Raw genomic sequence first — 15,849 nt, 5'->3', positions numbered from 1 at the left:
ATCCCCCAACAGGTCAATTCAAGTCAAGTTGGGAAAACTAACAATCCACAGCATGAATTGAGTAGAGAACAGTTCCCTCAATTGTCAATCGTTCTCCATCCTCGCCTGCCATCATGACCGAGCCCACCAAGATCAGCATCTTGGGTCGGGAGAGCATCGTCGCTGATTTCGGCCTGTGGCGCAACTACGTCGCAAAGGACCTGATCAGTGGCTTGCCCTCGACCACCTATGTCCTTATCACTGATACAAACCTCGGATCCATCTATACGCCGAGTTTCCAAAAGACCTTCGAAGCCGCGGCTGCCTCAATCTCACCTACCCCGCGCTTGCTCGTCTACCATGCCCCACCTGGAGAGAGTTCCAAGTCTAGACAGACCAAAGCCGATATTGAAGATTGGATGCTGAGCCAGAACCCACCATGTGGTCGGGATACCGTGGTCATTGCATTGGGTGGTGGTGTGATTGGTGACCTGACTGGCTTCATCGCGGCAACCTACATGCGTGGTGTCCGTTATGTGCAGGTCCCCACCACTCTGCTCGCAATGGTGGATTCCTCGATTGGAGGCAAGACTGCCATTGACACCCCTCTTGGCAAGAACTTGATCGGTGCTATCTGGCAACCGTCAAGGATCTATATTGATCTCGAATTCCTGGAGACACTTCCCGTGCGGGAGTTCATTAACGGTATGGCTGAGGTCATCAAGACTGCTGCCATTTCAAGCGAAGAGGAATTCACTGCGCTCGAAGATAATGCCGATATCATCCTCAGCGCCGCGCGCAGTGAGGCGAAGCCCGGCCAGGGCCGCTTCGACGGTATTCGCGATATCCTGAAGGCCCGCATTCTGGCCTCTGCTCGTCACAAGGCCTACGTTGTCTCCGCTGACGAGCGTGAGGGTGGTCTTCGCAACCTTCTCAACTGGGGTCACTCCATCGGCCATGCCATTGAGGCAATTCTCACTCCTCAGATTCTCCACGGAGAGTGCGTTGCCATCGGTATGGTAAAAGAAGCTGAGCTTGCACGTCACCTCGGTGTCTTGAAGGGCGTTGCCGTTGCTCGTATTGTCAAGTGTATTTCCGCCTACGGCCTGCCCACATCTATGAAGGACTCGCGGGTACGAAAGCTTACTGCCGACAAGCATTGTTCTGTTGACCAGCTTCTGTTCAACATGGCTTTGGATAAGAAGAACGACGGTCCCAAGAAGAAGGTTGTCCTTCTGTCCGCCATTGGACGCACCTACGAGCCCAAGGCTAGCGTTGTATCCAATGAAGATATTGGTGTTGTTCTGGCCCCCAGCATTGAGGTGCACCCTGGTGTCCCCAAGACTCTGAACGTGACTTGCGCGCCCCCTGGGTCTAAGAGTATCTCCAACCGTGCTCTTGTCCTTGCTGCACTTGGCTCGGGCACCTGCCGTATTAAGAATCTCCTTCACTCCGATGATACCGAGGTCATGCTGAACGCGTTGGAGAAGCTGGGAGCTGCCACTTTCTCGTGGGAGGAAGAGGGTGAGGTCCTTGTCGTGAACGGCAAGGGTGGAAACATCACCGCTAGCCCCTCGTCCCTGTACCTTGGCAATGCTGGAACCGCCTCCCGATTCCTGACTACTGTGGCTACGCTCGCTAACCCAAGCACCGTGAACGAGAGCATCCTGACCGGTAACAACCGTATGAAGCAAAGGCCCATTGGTGACCTTGTCGATGCTCTGACCGTAAACGGCGCTGGCATTGAGTATATGGAGCGCAAGGGCAGTCTGCCTCTGAAGATTACCGCCTCTGGTGGTTTTGCTGGTGGCGCTATCAATCTGGCTGCCAAGGTTTCTTCCCAGTATGTGTCCTCGCTGTTGATGTGCGCTCCCTACGCCAAGGAGCCCGTTACTTTGAGACTGGTCGGTGGCAAGCCCATCTCCCAGCCATACATCGACATGACGACCGCCATGATGCGTTCTTTCGGCATCGACGTCAAGAAGTCCACCATGGAGGAGCACACCTACCACATCCCTCAAGGCCACTACGTCAACCCCCCCGAGTACGTTGTTGAGAGCGATGCCTCCTCTGCTACTTACCCTCTGGCCATTGCTGCTATCACTGGCACCACCTGCACAGTCCCCAACATCGGCTCCAAGTCGCTGCAGGGTGATGCTCAGTTCGCCGTTGACGTGCTCCGTCCCATGGGCTGCACTGTTGAACAGTTGGATCACTCCACCACTGTCACTGGACCCGCTAATGGCATTCTCCGACCCCTGCCCAACGTGGACATGGAGCCAATGACTGATGCTTTCCTCACTGCCTCCGTCCTTGCTGCTGTTGCCCGTGGCGAGGGCTCGAACCACACCACCCGCATTTACGGCATTGCCAACCAGCGTGTCAAGGAGTGCAACCGTATCAAGGCCATGAAGGACGAGCTCGCTAAGTTCGGCGTTGTCTGCCGTGAGCACGATGACGGCCTTGAGATCGACGGCATTGACCGAACTACCCTTCGTCAGCCTGCCGGTGGTATCTACTGCTACGATGACCATCGTGTCGCCTTCAGTTTCAGCGTTCTGTCGCTTGTTGCTCCCAAGTCGACTCTTATTCTGGAGAAGGAGTGCGTTGGTAAGACCTGGCCCGGCTGGTGGGACACTAAGAAGCAGCTCTTCGGTGTCAACCTCGAGGGAAAGGAGCTCAAGGAGGACGAGCTGGCTGCTTCTGGTCGTGAGGAGCGTGCTAGTGCTTCCGTCTTCATCATCGGCATGCGTGGTGCCGGTAAGACCACTTCTGGAAACTGGGTCGCCAAGAGCCTTGACCGGCCCTTCATCGACCTTGACACCGAGTTGGAGAAGACCGAAGGCATCACCATCCCTGAGATGATCAAGCAGCGTGGCTGGCAGGGATTCCGTGATGCAGAGTTGGCTCTGCTCCAGCGGACGATGCAAGATCGCGCCAACGGCTATGTCTTTGCCTGCGGCGGTGGCATTGTTGAAATTCCGGAGGCTCGCAAGCTGCTTGCCGACTATCACAAGAACAAGGGTAACGTGCTTCTTATCAATCGTGATATCAAGCAGGTCATGGAGTTCTTGCAGATTGACAAGACCCGTCCTGCCTACGTCGAGGATATGATGGGCGTGTGGTTGCGCCGCAAGCCTTGGTTCCAGGAGTGCAGCAACATCCAGTACTACAGCCAGCACTCGAACACGACGGAGCTTGCCCTGGCCTCGGAGGACTTTGAACGTTTCATGCAGGTCGTGACCGGTCGGAAAGACAACCTCAGTGAGATCAAGAAGAAGAAGCACTCCTTCTTTGTCTCCCTGACTCTACCCAACCTGCGCGATTGTGGTGACCTCTTGCATCAAATCTGCGTGGGATCGGATGCCGTGGAACTGCGCGTTGATCTGCTCAAGGACCCCTCCTCGGGAAGCGACATTCCCTCTGTGGACTTTGTCGCCGAGCAGATGTCTTTCCTCCGCCGTCGTGTTTCGCTTCCCATCATCTTCACCATCCGCACGAAGAGTCAAGGTGGTCGTTTCCCTGATGATGCCCACGATGCTGCCTTGGCGCTGTACCGCTTGGCATTCCGCTCGGGCTGCGAGTTCGTGGATCTCGAGATCGCTTTCCCGGATGAGCTGCTCCGCACCGTCATCGAGATGAAGGGTCACTCTAAGATTATCGCTTCGCACCACGACCCTGAAGGCAAGCTGTCCTGGGCTAACATGTCCTGGATCCCATCCTACAACCGTGCTTTGGAGTACGGTGACATCATCAAGCTCGTCGGCGTTGCTAACGGCCTTGATGACAACACTGCTCTGCGGAAGTTCAAGAACTGGGCCGAGGAGGCACACGATGTGCCGCTAATCGCCATCAACATGGGTGACCAGGGTCAGCTCAGCCGTATTCTGAACGGCTTCATGACCCCCGTCTCCCACCCCAGCCTCCCCTTCAAGGCCGCCCCTGGTCAGCTCTCTGCGACCGAGATTCGCCGCGGTCTCGCGTTGATGGGTGAGATCAAGGCTAAGAAGTTTGCCGTCTTCGGATCTCCCGTCTCTGGCTCCCGGTCTCCTGCCCTCCACAACACCCTCTTCATTGAGGCGGGTCTTCCTCACGTGTACAGCCGTCTGGAGACCACCAATGTTGAGGATGTCAAGGACTTCATCCACGCTCCCGACTTCGGCGGTGCCTCCGTCACCATCCCTCTGAAGCTGGACATCATGCCGCTCCTGGACGAAGTTGCCACAGATGCCGAGATCATCGGTGCCGTCAACACCATTGTCCCCGTCCCCAACGGCGACAAGCCCCAGCGTCTGATCGGCTACAACACCGACTGGCAGGGTATGGTTCGGGTCCTCCGCAACGCGGGCGTCTACGGCTCCACCGGCACCGAAAGCGCCGTTGTGATCGGTGGTGGCGGTACTGCCCGCGCTGCTATCTACGCCCTCCACCAGATGGGCTTCTCCCCTATCTACGTGGTTGGCCGCACCGCCAGCAAGCTCGAGGGCATGGTCGCGACCTTCCCAACCAGCTACAACATTCGCGTCGTGGACAACCACGAGCAGTTGGATACTGTGCCTCAGGTTGCCGTCGGCACCATCCCGGCTGATCGTCCCATTGATCCGGCCATGCGCGAGACCCTCTGCCACATGTTCGAGCGCGCCCAGAAGGCTGACGGTACCCTGGTCGGCAAGTCTGTTACGGACAAGTCGCCTCGCATCCTGCTGGAGATGGCATACAAGCCTGCCGTGACTGCGCTGATGCAGCTGGCTTCCGATGCTGGTTGGAAGACCATCCCCGGTCTGGAGGTTCTTGTTGGCCAAGGTGTGAATCAGTTCATCCACTGGACTGGTATCGTTCCTCTGTACCACGTTGCCCGAGTAAGTTTCAACTATGTCTCATTACTTCCAGATTAGAACTAACATTATTATTTGCAGGATGCTGTCATGGGCCCCGACTCTGCATGATTGGGTACTTCTTTTCTACTTTTGTCAATTTCAACATGGCCTTCCCATCTGGGGGCATCCAAAAGTGATGAAAAAAAGTAATTATTCTTTACTTTCACAAGCTTTACGGTTGAATGTGTGGAAATTTTCGTTTATATATACTCTTTGGATAAGCCTCATGAATCGTTTTCGTTTTCTGTTCAACTATTCTCTCTTAACTTGACATTTTCATTCCACATAAAGCCGTAAATCCTGCTCGCTCCATGGTCAGCACCGTGATCTCCACACGATGCAAACTTACAAGACAAGAAGTGCACACTGTGTCTTGACTCCAACAGAACCCCACCCCCTTCAGGAAATCTACTCCCGCTGGACCTGGGGCCGCTTGGAGATGGTGAGCCACACATCCCTCCAATATCCAACACCTCCCTTGACCACAAACTTGGGCTCGGGCTTATCCTTCACAGACTCGGGCTTGTACGAGCGGAAAAACTAGAGCACACACTTAGCAAGGCCGATCTTATATCACGCAAAGCTCAACACACTTACCTGCAAGGGACCCTTGAACAGCTCCATCATCGCAATATCGCGGCCCAGGCACACACGCGAGCCATAGCCGAACGCAAAGTTGTACTTGTTGTACAGCTTGGCTCTCTCCGGATCCATCCAACGCTCCGGCTTGAACTCCTCCGCGTCTTCACCATACAGCGCCGGATCACGGTGCACCAAGTATGGGTTACAGGAGATCTCCGTTCCAGCAGGTGCCCACTTACCATACAAGTCCAGGCCAGGCTCGGAGACGTACCGGGGGAAGATATTCGGGGCGGACGGGCACAGGCGCATCGTCTCCTTGACACAGCCCACGAAGAAAGGCAGATGCTCGAGCACCTCGTCATACTGAGGTACGTCGGAGAGGAGGCCCTTACGGGTAGCATTGTCGATTTCCTCCATCATGCGCTCGTACGACTCGGGGTGCGACAAGAGGAATGTAATCAAGGCCTGGAACGCGGTGCCAGTTGTATCTGCGCCGGCGAGCAAGACGAGAAGGACCTCTGCACGAATGTACTCCAGATCCAGGGGCTTGCCGTCCTCGGTACGGGCCTCGAGGAAGGTCTGAAGAAGGTCGATGCGGTCGATCTTCTTGCCGGATTGGATATCATCCAGACGTTCTTTGATCAGGCGGTCTCGGAAACGCATCAGGACGCCAATTCCAGAGTCATCCTGCGGCGTGGCGACTAGGTATTTCTTCATAAAGGTGGTTTTCATCCATGAGGTGAAGGGGTGCATGCGTGCGAGGAAGCCGAAAGGTGGAAGACCATCGTGGAAACCTTGAATCAATCCGCCGATATCCTCGCCCTTTTCGATGAAGCCGAAGGGGGCGCCGAACCCAATTTCGCTGATAATGTCGTAGGCCATATAACTACCTAGAGGGTTAGTGATTGCGTTCGTATTCGTGGATGGACTCGGCCATAAAGTATGTGGAAAGTTCTGGATAACTTACACTGCCCACCAGGCAAAGTCAAAGGGCTCGCCGGTCTTGACAAAAGTCTCGTCAAGCTTGTTGCTCCATTCAAGTATGCGCGCATCGATCAATGGCTCCATTTTCTTAATGTTGGTGAAGCTGTACTACACTCGCGTATTATTAGCCTCGACCAATTCCAGCGGCAACTGGTTAGCTCTGATCCACATACAGGCCCCGCAATGTGTTTTCTAAAGAGCGCATGCGTCTTATGGGATCTCATATTGAACAGACTCTCCGTCTCGCCAAAGCTACCAGTGATATAATGGCCGGTCTTATCGGCATTGCGATGGTAGATTTCGGGGAGCTTGGAGTGATCGCTGACCAGCAGCAGGGTAGGGGTAATGCGAACGACGGGGCCTAATTCCATCGTCAGTCAATGGGATATGCGACAGCCGAACAGCTCGTGGAGGCCTACCATATTTCTTCGACAGATCATAGACGGTCAAGTATTCGGTTTCCTGGAGGTTCTGCTTCGCGATCCACAGTCTGGTAACCGATGCCCAGAAAGGACCGGGGAATGCCGACAGCGGATGGAAGAAGCGATAGTGTACGATCTGGTAGACGAATTTCAGAACGATATAGGCGATGAGAGACAAAAATACATTTGTAACTGTCACCAGTGACAGCGCATGCTCTGCAAGACCCATTATGCTGGAATGGAATCAAATGCCAGCATCTGAGAGGGGGAGATATTCACAGGAAGGAAGAAAAGCTCCATTCACAATAAAAGATCAATAAAGGAACCGAGGAGCTACTGTGTTCTCCAAGTGTAATCCCCCTCTCGCCCGCCCCTCTTTTTCGATCTAACGGCCATTGATTGAGTGATTGAATAGTAAATTGCAAACGATCATTGGCTCCTGTGCTGACCGTGTTTGTCCCACATGCGATAGCGAGCCAATAGCTCTGCGAGATACATGTCTTTAGCTTGAACAGGTCTGGGCTTCACACTAAAGTACTAGGTCTAAACGGCGCACTTGGTTTGCTGGATGAGCCTCCCCTTCTTTCTTTCCTCTTGCACTATGGTGCTCTAGTCTGGACGCTAGATGCTCTGGTCCTGCAAAGAGGTGGAGATACCATTCCGTCGTGACTAGTTCATGAACCGAGCCTTACTCAGTGTGAATAGTGTGTCTCGATGCGACTCAGCTCAGCATGAATAATGTAAGGCATGGGCCATTGTCTTTCTCCGCCTGTTGGAGGAGACAAACGATCATTTTCTGTCTTGGGAGAAAGACTGGAGAAGCCCGTGCTGTCAAGGATCAAAGTGGACTAGACAGAATGGCGGGAGGAAAACAATTAACGAATCACACCAGTGATTTGATTCAGTCCCTATTGTCCCCCCGACACCGTTGGCAAAAAGAAAGCCATTGTCCACGACGCCGATCAGCAGCTTATTTTCCAAGAACGAGCAGGCATACGACAGGGATTATGTGTTCCTCCTCCCCGTGGTGTCCTTAGCATGCGGGGCTTGAGGCGGGCCTACTTTTAGGGTACAGTACGGACGTACAGGAGCACTACACTCTAGGACTAATTCCTCCTTAATCCCACTTTAGTATCAGGCTAGGGCTTTAGTGGAGCTTGACACCGACTGTCCCGTGGCGGTATCCACCAAGTTTGAGCACGTCTCACGTGGTTCAGGGTGACTTTGTATCTAAGTTCAGTAGTTAGACACGCAAATGAAGGGCAGTCTTCGGGTTCAAATGAGAGGAGTCCATATCCAGAGGCAACTGTTGGACAGAACTATCCCGTAGAGCGATGGCCGTCGATCATGCATGTGTTCAACGGGCTTGAATTACGTTTAAGTAATGATACTAGTGCAATAAACTCATTTTTCTTCACGGAGGAATGGTGTCCGGAGCATCTAGTAAGTACATCAGGCTAGAGCGGACTGAAAAGAACGGCAGTGTTGTGCCTTATAAAGACGATCATCATTTAGCGTAAATGATATGGCAAGAACTTGTCTGTTAAACCATTCTCAAACACGAGAACAAGAAGCTACGGTCTAATACTTACTCTAGAAGTAATCCGTTGTAGTGGGAAAGATAGGTGGTCGAGGTTATTCCTCCACCGTTGGCCCCTTCTTGTCGCCACCACTCACTCAGCCTGTCATCGAGAAAAAGATTATCCGGAGATCAGACTATGCTCAATTATCTCAAAGTAAGAATGTCTCGTTTGCAGGCATCCCCTATTATCGATTCATACCACATTATTCCGGGATTTTGCTGTGATAGCAAGGTCGATGATTCGTCCCGTCATTACCGGGCTTTTACTTGGCGAGTGCAGATCATAACGGGAACGGACGGTCCAGGAGTTCCGCGCCGCTCTACCGAGGGCCACATTAATCAAGTAATTCTGACAATTCGGGGCCAGCAAAAGCGGTTTTCGAGACTGGAGGAGATCTGAGCGTCCGCGGTTGCTGCCGCGGAGCACTTCCGACGATGGAGATGGGGATATCCGAGCCATTGGGATTCCCGAAGGTGAATTTTTTGAAACTTAGAAAATCCTAACTATTGAGCTCGCAAGATTTTCATGAAAATTATGATAGCTATTATTGCTGTCACTTGGCGCTTCACATGCCGCCAAGTTGACATAGACATGGATCGTCGAGCTCGCTATTATATGCTACGAATCACAGCTCCTTTCTTCCAGCTGATCAAAGATCCCAGGAAACTGGAAGGATTCATCCTTGGCACGCTCATCTCGCTTAACTGTAACGTGGTGGGAATGGCGACTATTGGGTGACCCACCCCCTTCTCCAGCAGCCTCCCCCACCTGGAGGACGGCTCGGAAGGGGACGACGGATCCGCCTGCAGATCTCAAGCTTGTTACAGTAGTTAGGGAGGCTTACTCAAGTGGGAGAAAGAGGAAGGCATTAGCGGGAGAAACCCGAAGGCCAAATGTCTGGTGGCTTTCTTTCGCGCTGGTCCGTCCGGCACATCGCGAGTGGCAGCGATCGAGGCGCCACATAATGAAACGCCGGTGCACGCAGATCCATCGACCCCCTCATAAGATCATGTTCTGGCCGCCGCGTTGAAAGAGTAATGTGCAAGAGCAAAGAAAAGACGGTAGGGAAGGAGAAGAAAGGCAAGGAGCAAGATGAGTCACAAAGGGACAGGTTTTAGAGCCCATATAAAGCGTAACTAGCATTAAACTCGTCCTAAGGTGCTGTCAGTTGAAGTTTAGTTTTTTGAGTGGTTAAATCTTAATTTATTATTGCTCATTTTCCTGGTTGTGATTGGATCTGTTTCCGAGCCAATAACCTTGTCTCGGAAAGAGTTAGTAGATTCTCCTCGAGATGCCTTTATTATTAGCTCATTCAAATCGAATCCTATGTGTATGGGCAATAGGTCTGACAACCTTTTTTTAACTAATTAGGATCACCATCAGTATCCAAGAATTCAGACGATGGAATCCCTCCGAAAATAACACCATCCACATCAAACGCTGATTGGTAGCTTTCCCCATCCTTAGAGTCAGCCGGACGCCCTCCACTCGCGCTTTGGTGATTTCTGTACCCTCATTTCTGCTATTACTATTATCAACAATGATCCGATGTTTGAAATGGACTGCGCGGGAAGTCAAAGTGATTCAGAAGATAGAGATGGATATTCTAGCCGGGAGTTAGTAGTCCACCAAACAAAGCCTATGTGCGCTACCCGGCAGTTCCTCGGCACGAAAAATGGCTAATAGAGTGTCGAAAGTACTCCGTACAAAGTATATATACGCCTCAATCGGGAAGATACGAGAAGAAGATACGAGACGGCGTTGAGCTATCCCTACCATTTCCCCACTCCTTTTTCGTACTAGTGCTAGGACCAACATTGGCCCCGGCCCCCAATGGTTCTCCCTTCCCAGCAAGTGGAGTTACAACCTACACCCGCGCCTCTCAGTCCTGGTAAACCATATGCCCATCCCCTTTGACCCGGCACAATGGGCAATGGCTGATAGTATCAGTCTCTAGGAGCCGCCGAAAGTAAGGAAAGTGGGCCATAGAGCCCAGAAACTGGACATGAGAAGACTGACTTTCGTAGAGTTCTCTGGCTGTCGGGACGGGGAGACACGGGTTCTCCCTGGCATCTCCTGGACGTCTGAAACGGCAAATAGAAGCCCGTAGATCACACTCTGAAATCGAATTCCTCGATACTCGGCTCGTTATCTACATATGTGCGGAGCCGCTATGGAAAATCGTAGACAGGGAGATCCGGTGGCAAAGCGGGCGGACATTAGTACCTCGTTGATCGGCAGCTCTGATGCTTTCTGTGTTTCAACGTGTCGTCTGGCTCCGACAACCCAGCGTCGACATCTTGTCTACTTCCGATCCATAGTCTCTTGCTAATCCCCACCCACGCTGCTATTGGGAGATACCTGGTGGATCTAGAAGTTGCGAGGAACATGCACCAGGCGCACACTAGCAGCGTGGGCTTGTCTCTAGACTCAGGCTAAAGGGGGGATTTACAGTCTGGTGTAGCTTTTTTTTCCCTTTTTTAAGTTTTCATCTCAGGCCGAGAACAATCCGGCGTACTCTGGGGTAGTTGGTGCTTTGTTTTTCTTCGATCATATCCCATTCTTCGGATATACGTCCGGGTTTTACTTTCATTTTTCTCAGTCCCAGTGTTGACTTTCAAGGAAGAGGAAGAGGAGGATTCATTGCATGCATATCTTGATTCTGCCTACTCACCGAAAAGTCAATTGATTGGACTTTCTCGTCGTCGGTTTCTCAACCCATTCACTCGTTCATCAACTTTCTTTCGCCATGGGTATTTCGGGCGACCATGGATCTCAGGGTCCAACGGTCGTGGGTATCTGTCTGGCCTTTGCGGTCCTGACCTTTGTCGTCCTAGCGCTGAGACTCTTTGCGCGCATCTACGTTCTGGGAAAGATGGGTCTCGATGACTGTGAGTATACTTCATCAGTCTTCCTAGGGCGTTTACTAATCCCTTGATAGACCTCATCATTGGAGCTTGCGTACGAAAAACAACTTCTTGATTAATATAAATGGTACAGCTGACAGAAATAATAGTGCTTAGCTTGGGCGTTTATCGCTGCCACTATCATCGGTACGTACTGACCTCTAGACCCTTTTACAGAATATAAAAACTGATCTAGTTATAGCCGTTGAAAAAGGACTCGGACAACACTATAAGTATACTGACAAAACCAAGCTTGTTGACTATTCATTTGTATGTTTGGATTCGCGAAGCCCTTGCCTTGTCCATATCTAACGTATCCCCCAGGTCGTATGGTTGAGCTCAATGTTCTACCTCGCATGTCTCGGCTTCGTCAAAACATCAGTGCTATGGTTCTACACTCGCCTGGGAGACCGCTATCTCACTCGTATTTCATACATAATGATGGGAGTCATTATTTGCCAGGCCACTTCCTTCGTTCTCGTTGCGGCTTTCCAGTGCCAACCGATCAGCAAGGCCTGGACCGGCGCTGCAGGCGGAAAATGCGTTAACATCAACATCTTCTACCTCGCCAACGCTGCTCTGAACATCTTGACCGACCTTCTCACCTATACCCTCCCTATCAGAGTCATCTTCAAACTACAAATGCCCCAAAAGCAAAAGATCGCCCTCATTTTCATTCTCTGTCTGGGTCTCTTGTGAGTAACATTCCTCTCAACATCCCATACCATCTCCCGAAGAACACAGATCAGAGCGATATATAAGCTAACAATGTACCTCTTCTAGTGCCTGCGTCTCCTCCATCATCCGAATCACCTACATTCCTACTATGCTCACTTCGGCCGACTATACCTACGCCATTAGCGGCGCAATGTACTGGTCCGTCATCGAGACCAACATCGGCATCTTCGCCGCCTCAATCCCCTCCTTCAAAGCCATCGCCTCACGCTTCCTGCCCCGCTTCATCGGCGAATACAGCAGCGGCCGCAAGTACGGCCCTTGGTCTGGTACTCCTGACGCACGCCGCTACGGCACCGGCTTCACCAAGGTCACCGATCCGAACAACATAACCATGGGTACTATTAACGGCCGGGATGATATGACGATGGGTACGCAGATCGGAGCTACTATGGCTGATAACTCAAGTGAAGAGCGGATTATCGTTCCTGATGGAAAGATCTTTACGCACACGGAGATTGAGACGACTGTTGAGTCCAATCATGAGTATCGTCCGTCGATGGAGCAGGCTCATCGACCAAAGGGAAGCATTTAATTGGAATAGATGGGGCTATGTGGTTATTGTATTTTAATAATTTCCTTTCTATACTTTCCTTACTTACACTTCTCGGTCCAGCGAGTTTTTTTTTTGTCAATGTTCCTCGTTGTGTCCTAAAGATGTCGGGGGTTTATGGATTCATTCACGATTTTAGATATGCTGTGAGCTCGACTCTTCTTTTGCTTAGGTACAAACCTGTTTCGCTCATTCAATGAGAGCTCTTCATGATCCAGCCACTTATTCAAAGTCGATCGCATTAACGACAACCGCCTGCCAACATCGCGCTGATGGCGCATTGGCCCATCCAAGACTTCCCTCTCATCTTTTATTTCCACATCCACACTCAGTCAACTGGCATACAAAAAAATGAATTCTTCCTGGTATCACCAGAGCTTGCATAACACCCCAGATCACAATGACATTCTTGATCCGCGCAATTTCTTTGAGCTTCGTGTGCTCCCCAGTTGCTGACTCGATGATCCTTCCGTAAACCGGGATTCAGTGAGCTTGCAGAATTTCCACGATTTTTTCAGCATAAGACACACCCGGCATCTCCTTCAATTACTTCGCATCCCTTGACGAACTTGTGGGACAAGGGGAAATCCTCTCCTCGCATTTCATCTAAAGCTGAACAACACGCCGCTTCTGCGTTCCCATTCCTCTGATATGTTCGGCCGGAATTGGATCGACCAATGTCCCTGCTGGCCACACGTCTAGCGAGTAATGACCATGTCCATGCTTTAAGTCGACGGTGTCACTTGCGGAGTGGCTGATGATGGCCGACTTTCAGGTCGCTCTCATATTCACAAAGCAAGAGTTGGTCCTACTGTACTGGCCTCTCGGCCAATAATCATTTGTAAACCCGTGTCATTCGATCCCTGTGCGCGTTTCTGGCAAGTCATCTCATATTCTGAGTCAGAAAATGAACCAGATACTTCCAGGTTCTTCACATTTCATGGCTCCCATGAGGATCTGTTACTTCAAGTCACTCTTTCCTTCATGCTATGATTCAACATGATCATTTACCTCTGCCGTGCGCTTCCAAAAGAGACCAGGTAGACCATTACAATCCACATATCTGCAGCCTGCGCTATCTTAAATGTTCGAGTTTAAGACTTCAGAGTCAGCAATATATACTCTCTGTCTTAGTACTAGACCGACTTCCATCTCTTAAATCTACCTAGAACGGATTTACGGCGAGACTAAAAGTTTTCCTCTTATGTAGTATATAGTCTCCTCAATATGCATCTGTGTCTGATGCCCATCCACTGTAGGATCCTGTTACTTTTCTCGGGGCATGGTGCTAATCTCTGGCTCACTAAACTATTAATGAAACTTTGTGCTTGCATACAATATAACATCGGTGGTTGAATATTCATGCGTCTTCGTCAGAAGGCTATATCTTTCGTAGAATACCCTGGCGGCAGGACATTCTCTCACGTAGGGAAACGCCTATATTGACCTTCCACGGGCTAGAGAGGAAACCTCCGAGGTGTCAAAATATACGTATCGAAATAAGAATATGTGCCTAAGCAGTGCACTTTTCTCTTTCTGACGGGTAGTAGTATCTGGCTTACACAAAACCAGCCAATCCCATAATCAGATCTCTCCATCAAACCTTCGCTCAGACCAGCCTACATCTACATGTTCCACATATCAAGGTTACTTCTTACTTCTGACATGCATCAAGCCTCATATTGGTCCACCTCTCCTCGAAATCACCTCATGTGTAACCAGCCGTGTAACACAAACACCTGCACCCATGAAAAGACCGGCGAACAAGTCCGCAGCAAGGCCGCAGGCCACGCGCACGACTCGTCAAATGTTTCAGCCAAAATATGATAGAACCTAGTCGATTCCCAGTAAGGGAAGTCCAGCCCCCATTCACCCCCCCCCCCCAACATAGTGGGCCCCGAAGAGGACCCCTAGCAATGCCAGCCAAAACAGCCCTACAACTACAGCCCTACAACTACAGCCCTATCAAATAACCGCAATGACCTTCCACCGGTCAGTCAACTCGGCTGACAGCCGTGATTGGATTGCGCTAGATTTTCGTACGATCCAATCTTGTCTCAGATCTGGGTTGGACACGCAATGACCGGGTGGCCAGTCCGTCGAATGGACCGTGCTGAGTAGTAGGGACGGGGATTGAACAAGGCAGCCGTCTAGACAAGCGTGAAAGTGGACCTTTCACTTTTCAACGGTATGCAAAGGCCACGTGCGAGGGTTAGGACGTGCTTGGGGCTGTGCTGTCGAGACAAGTCTCATACCGGGGGTTCAGATCTACAGCAGTAGTAGGCTAGTCGCGTATTGAAGATCGTATCGTTGACCGTCTTCGAATATCAAGAGTATACGAACCAGCCGAGTATAGGCAACCAGCATTCCTCTACTTCCCCCCTTGCATGGACATAACGGGCAAGTCGTTCCAACACCGTTCCAGAAGCTAATCGAAATTTTCAATCTGGCTCGAAAAAGTAATCAAATATCATTTCCTTGGGATTGCTAAGCCAGCCCGTTGCGCATAATCCAAAGTATACTACTCACGGGCACCCTCGTACATCCATCGGAATCAACCGGGAACGCGCAGAACCTGTGAATTCCACGAATCAACCATCTCCTCGGAACAAACAAATTCCCCAACGAGTAGCTATCAAGTCGCATTGACAATGAAATCTGACCAAACAAAATTCTATCAGATGCAACCTAAAAGACACCCATGCAAAGAGAAAAAATTTTTCAAATGCAGCTATACTTAGATAGGATGCCAGAAGGGCGGAGAATCCCGGTGCCGGAATGTCGGCACGCTAGAAGGCTTCCAGAAGGCCCTAGCGTGGCTTGTGTATGCAAGTCGCATGCACGAGAATCCCAAAAAGAGTATGGAAAACGTGTCACATCCTTACCATACGACGCACTAGCCTCGATACGCCACGGTGTATCCGCGTAATACGGTACGTTTTCACCCTGGACACGATGTGGCTGAGCCCTGCGAAGGTCCCTGCGCCAATCATTTGCAAGTGAAAATTTTTTATCCTGCATTAGCGCTTTAGGGCTGGTTTCTAATTCTGCTCTGCAGAGTTCGTTCGCTCTTACTCTCTCCCTTTCGGACCGGAAAATCGGGTGATTAAAGTGCTGACAGCTTATTGAGACCGGGTTACCAATGCCGTGGAAAAAAATTTTCTCTCGGGGCTTGAAGGTTGTTACCGATTAAGAAGGTTGGCGTTATGCAGTGCATCCCACCGACGT

The 15,849-nt window shown here is 51.1% G+C and overlaps 3 protein-coding genes across 3 annotated transcripts; 2 read left to right on the top strand and 1 right to left on the bottom strand.

The window, feature by feature from the left end:
• Positions 1-113: 113 nt before the first annotated feature.
• N7496_011928 (pentafunctional protein ARO1) lies at positions 114-4,925 on the top strand (the record flags this gene model as incomplete). The annotated part of the gene is made up of 2 exons (XM_056704841.1): positions 114-4,838; positions 4,896-4,925. 2 exons carry the CDS (start codon positions 114-116, stop codon positions 4,923-4,925), a joined length of 4,755 nt encoding a protein of 1,584 aa, XP_056550801.1.
• Positions 4,926-5,264: 339 nt separating this feature from the next.
• On the bottom strand, positions 5,265-7,073 carry N7496_011927 (cytochrome P450; the record flags this gene model as incomplete). The annotated part of the gene is made up of 5 exons (XM_056704840.1): positions 5,265-5,396; positions 5,454-6,324; positions 6,406-6,530; positions 6,596-6,783; positions 6,842-7,073. The coding sequence occupies 5 exons, from the start codon at positions 7,071-7,073 to the stop codon at positions 5,265-5,267; spliced, it is 1,548 nt and encodes a 515-aa protein (XP_056550800.1).
• A 4,103-nt stretch (positions 7,074-11,176) lies between these two features.
• On the top strand, positions 11,177-12,603 carry N7496_011926 (putative integral membrane protein Pth11-like; the record flags this gene model as incomplete). Its single annotated transcript, XM_056704839.1, has 6 exons — positions 11,177-11,318; positions 11,369-11,388; positions 11,444-11,480; positions 11,536-11,603; positions 11,658-12,028; positions 12,117-12,603. 6 exons carry the CDS (start codon positions 11,177-11,179, stop codon positions 12,601-12,603), a joined length of 1,125 nt encoding a protein of 374 aa, XP_056550799.1.
• Between the last annotated feature and the right edge of the window lie 3,246 nt (positions 12,604-15,849).

Source organism: Penicillium cataractarum, assembly GCF_028827025.1.
Source record: "Penicillium cataractarum strain IBT 29864 chromosome Unknown utg000009l, whole genome shotgun sequence".
NCBI classification, from domain to species: Eukaryota; Fungi; Ascomycota; class Eurotiomycetes; order Eurotiales; family Aspergillaceae; genus Penicillium; species Penicillium cataractarum.
The sequence above is the reverse complement of the archived record's forward strand: the minus strand, read 5'-3'. Positions and strand labels throughout refer to the sequence as shown.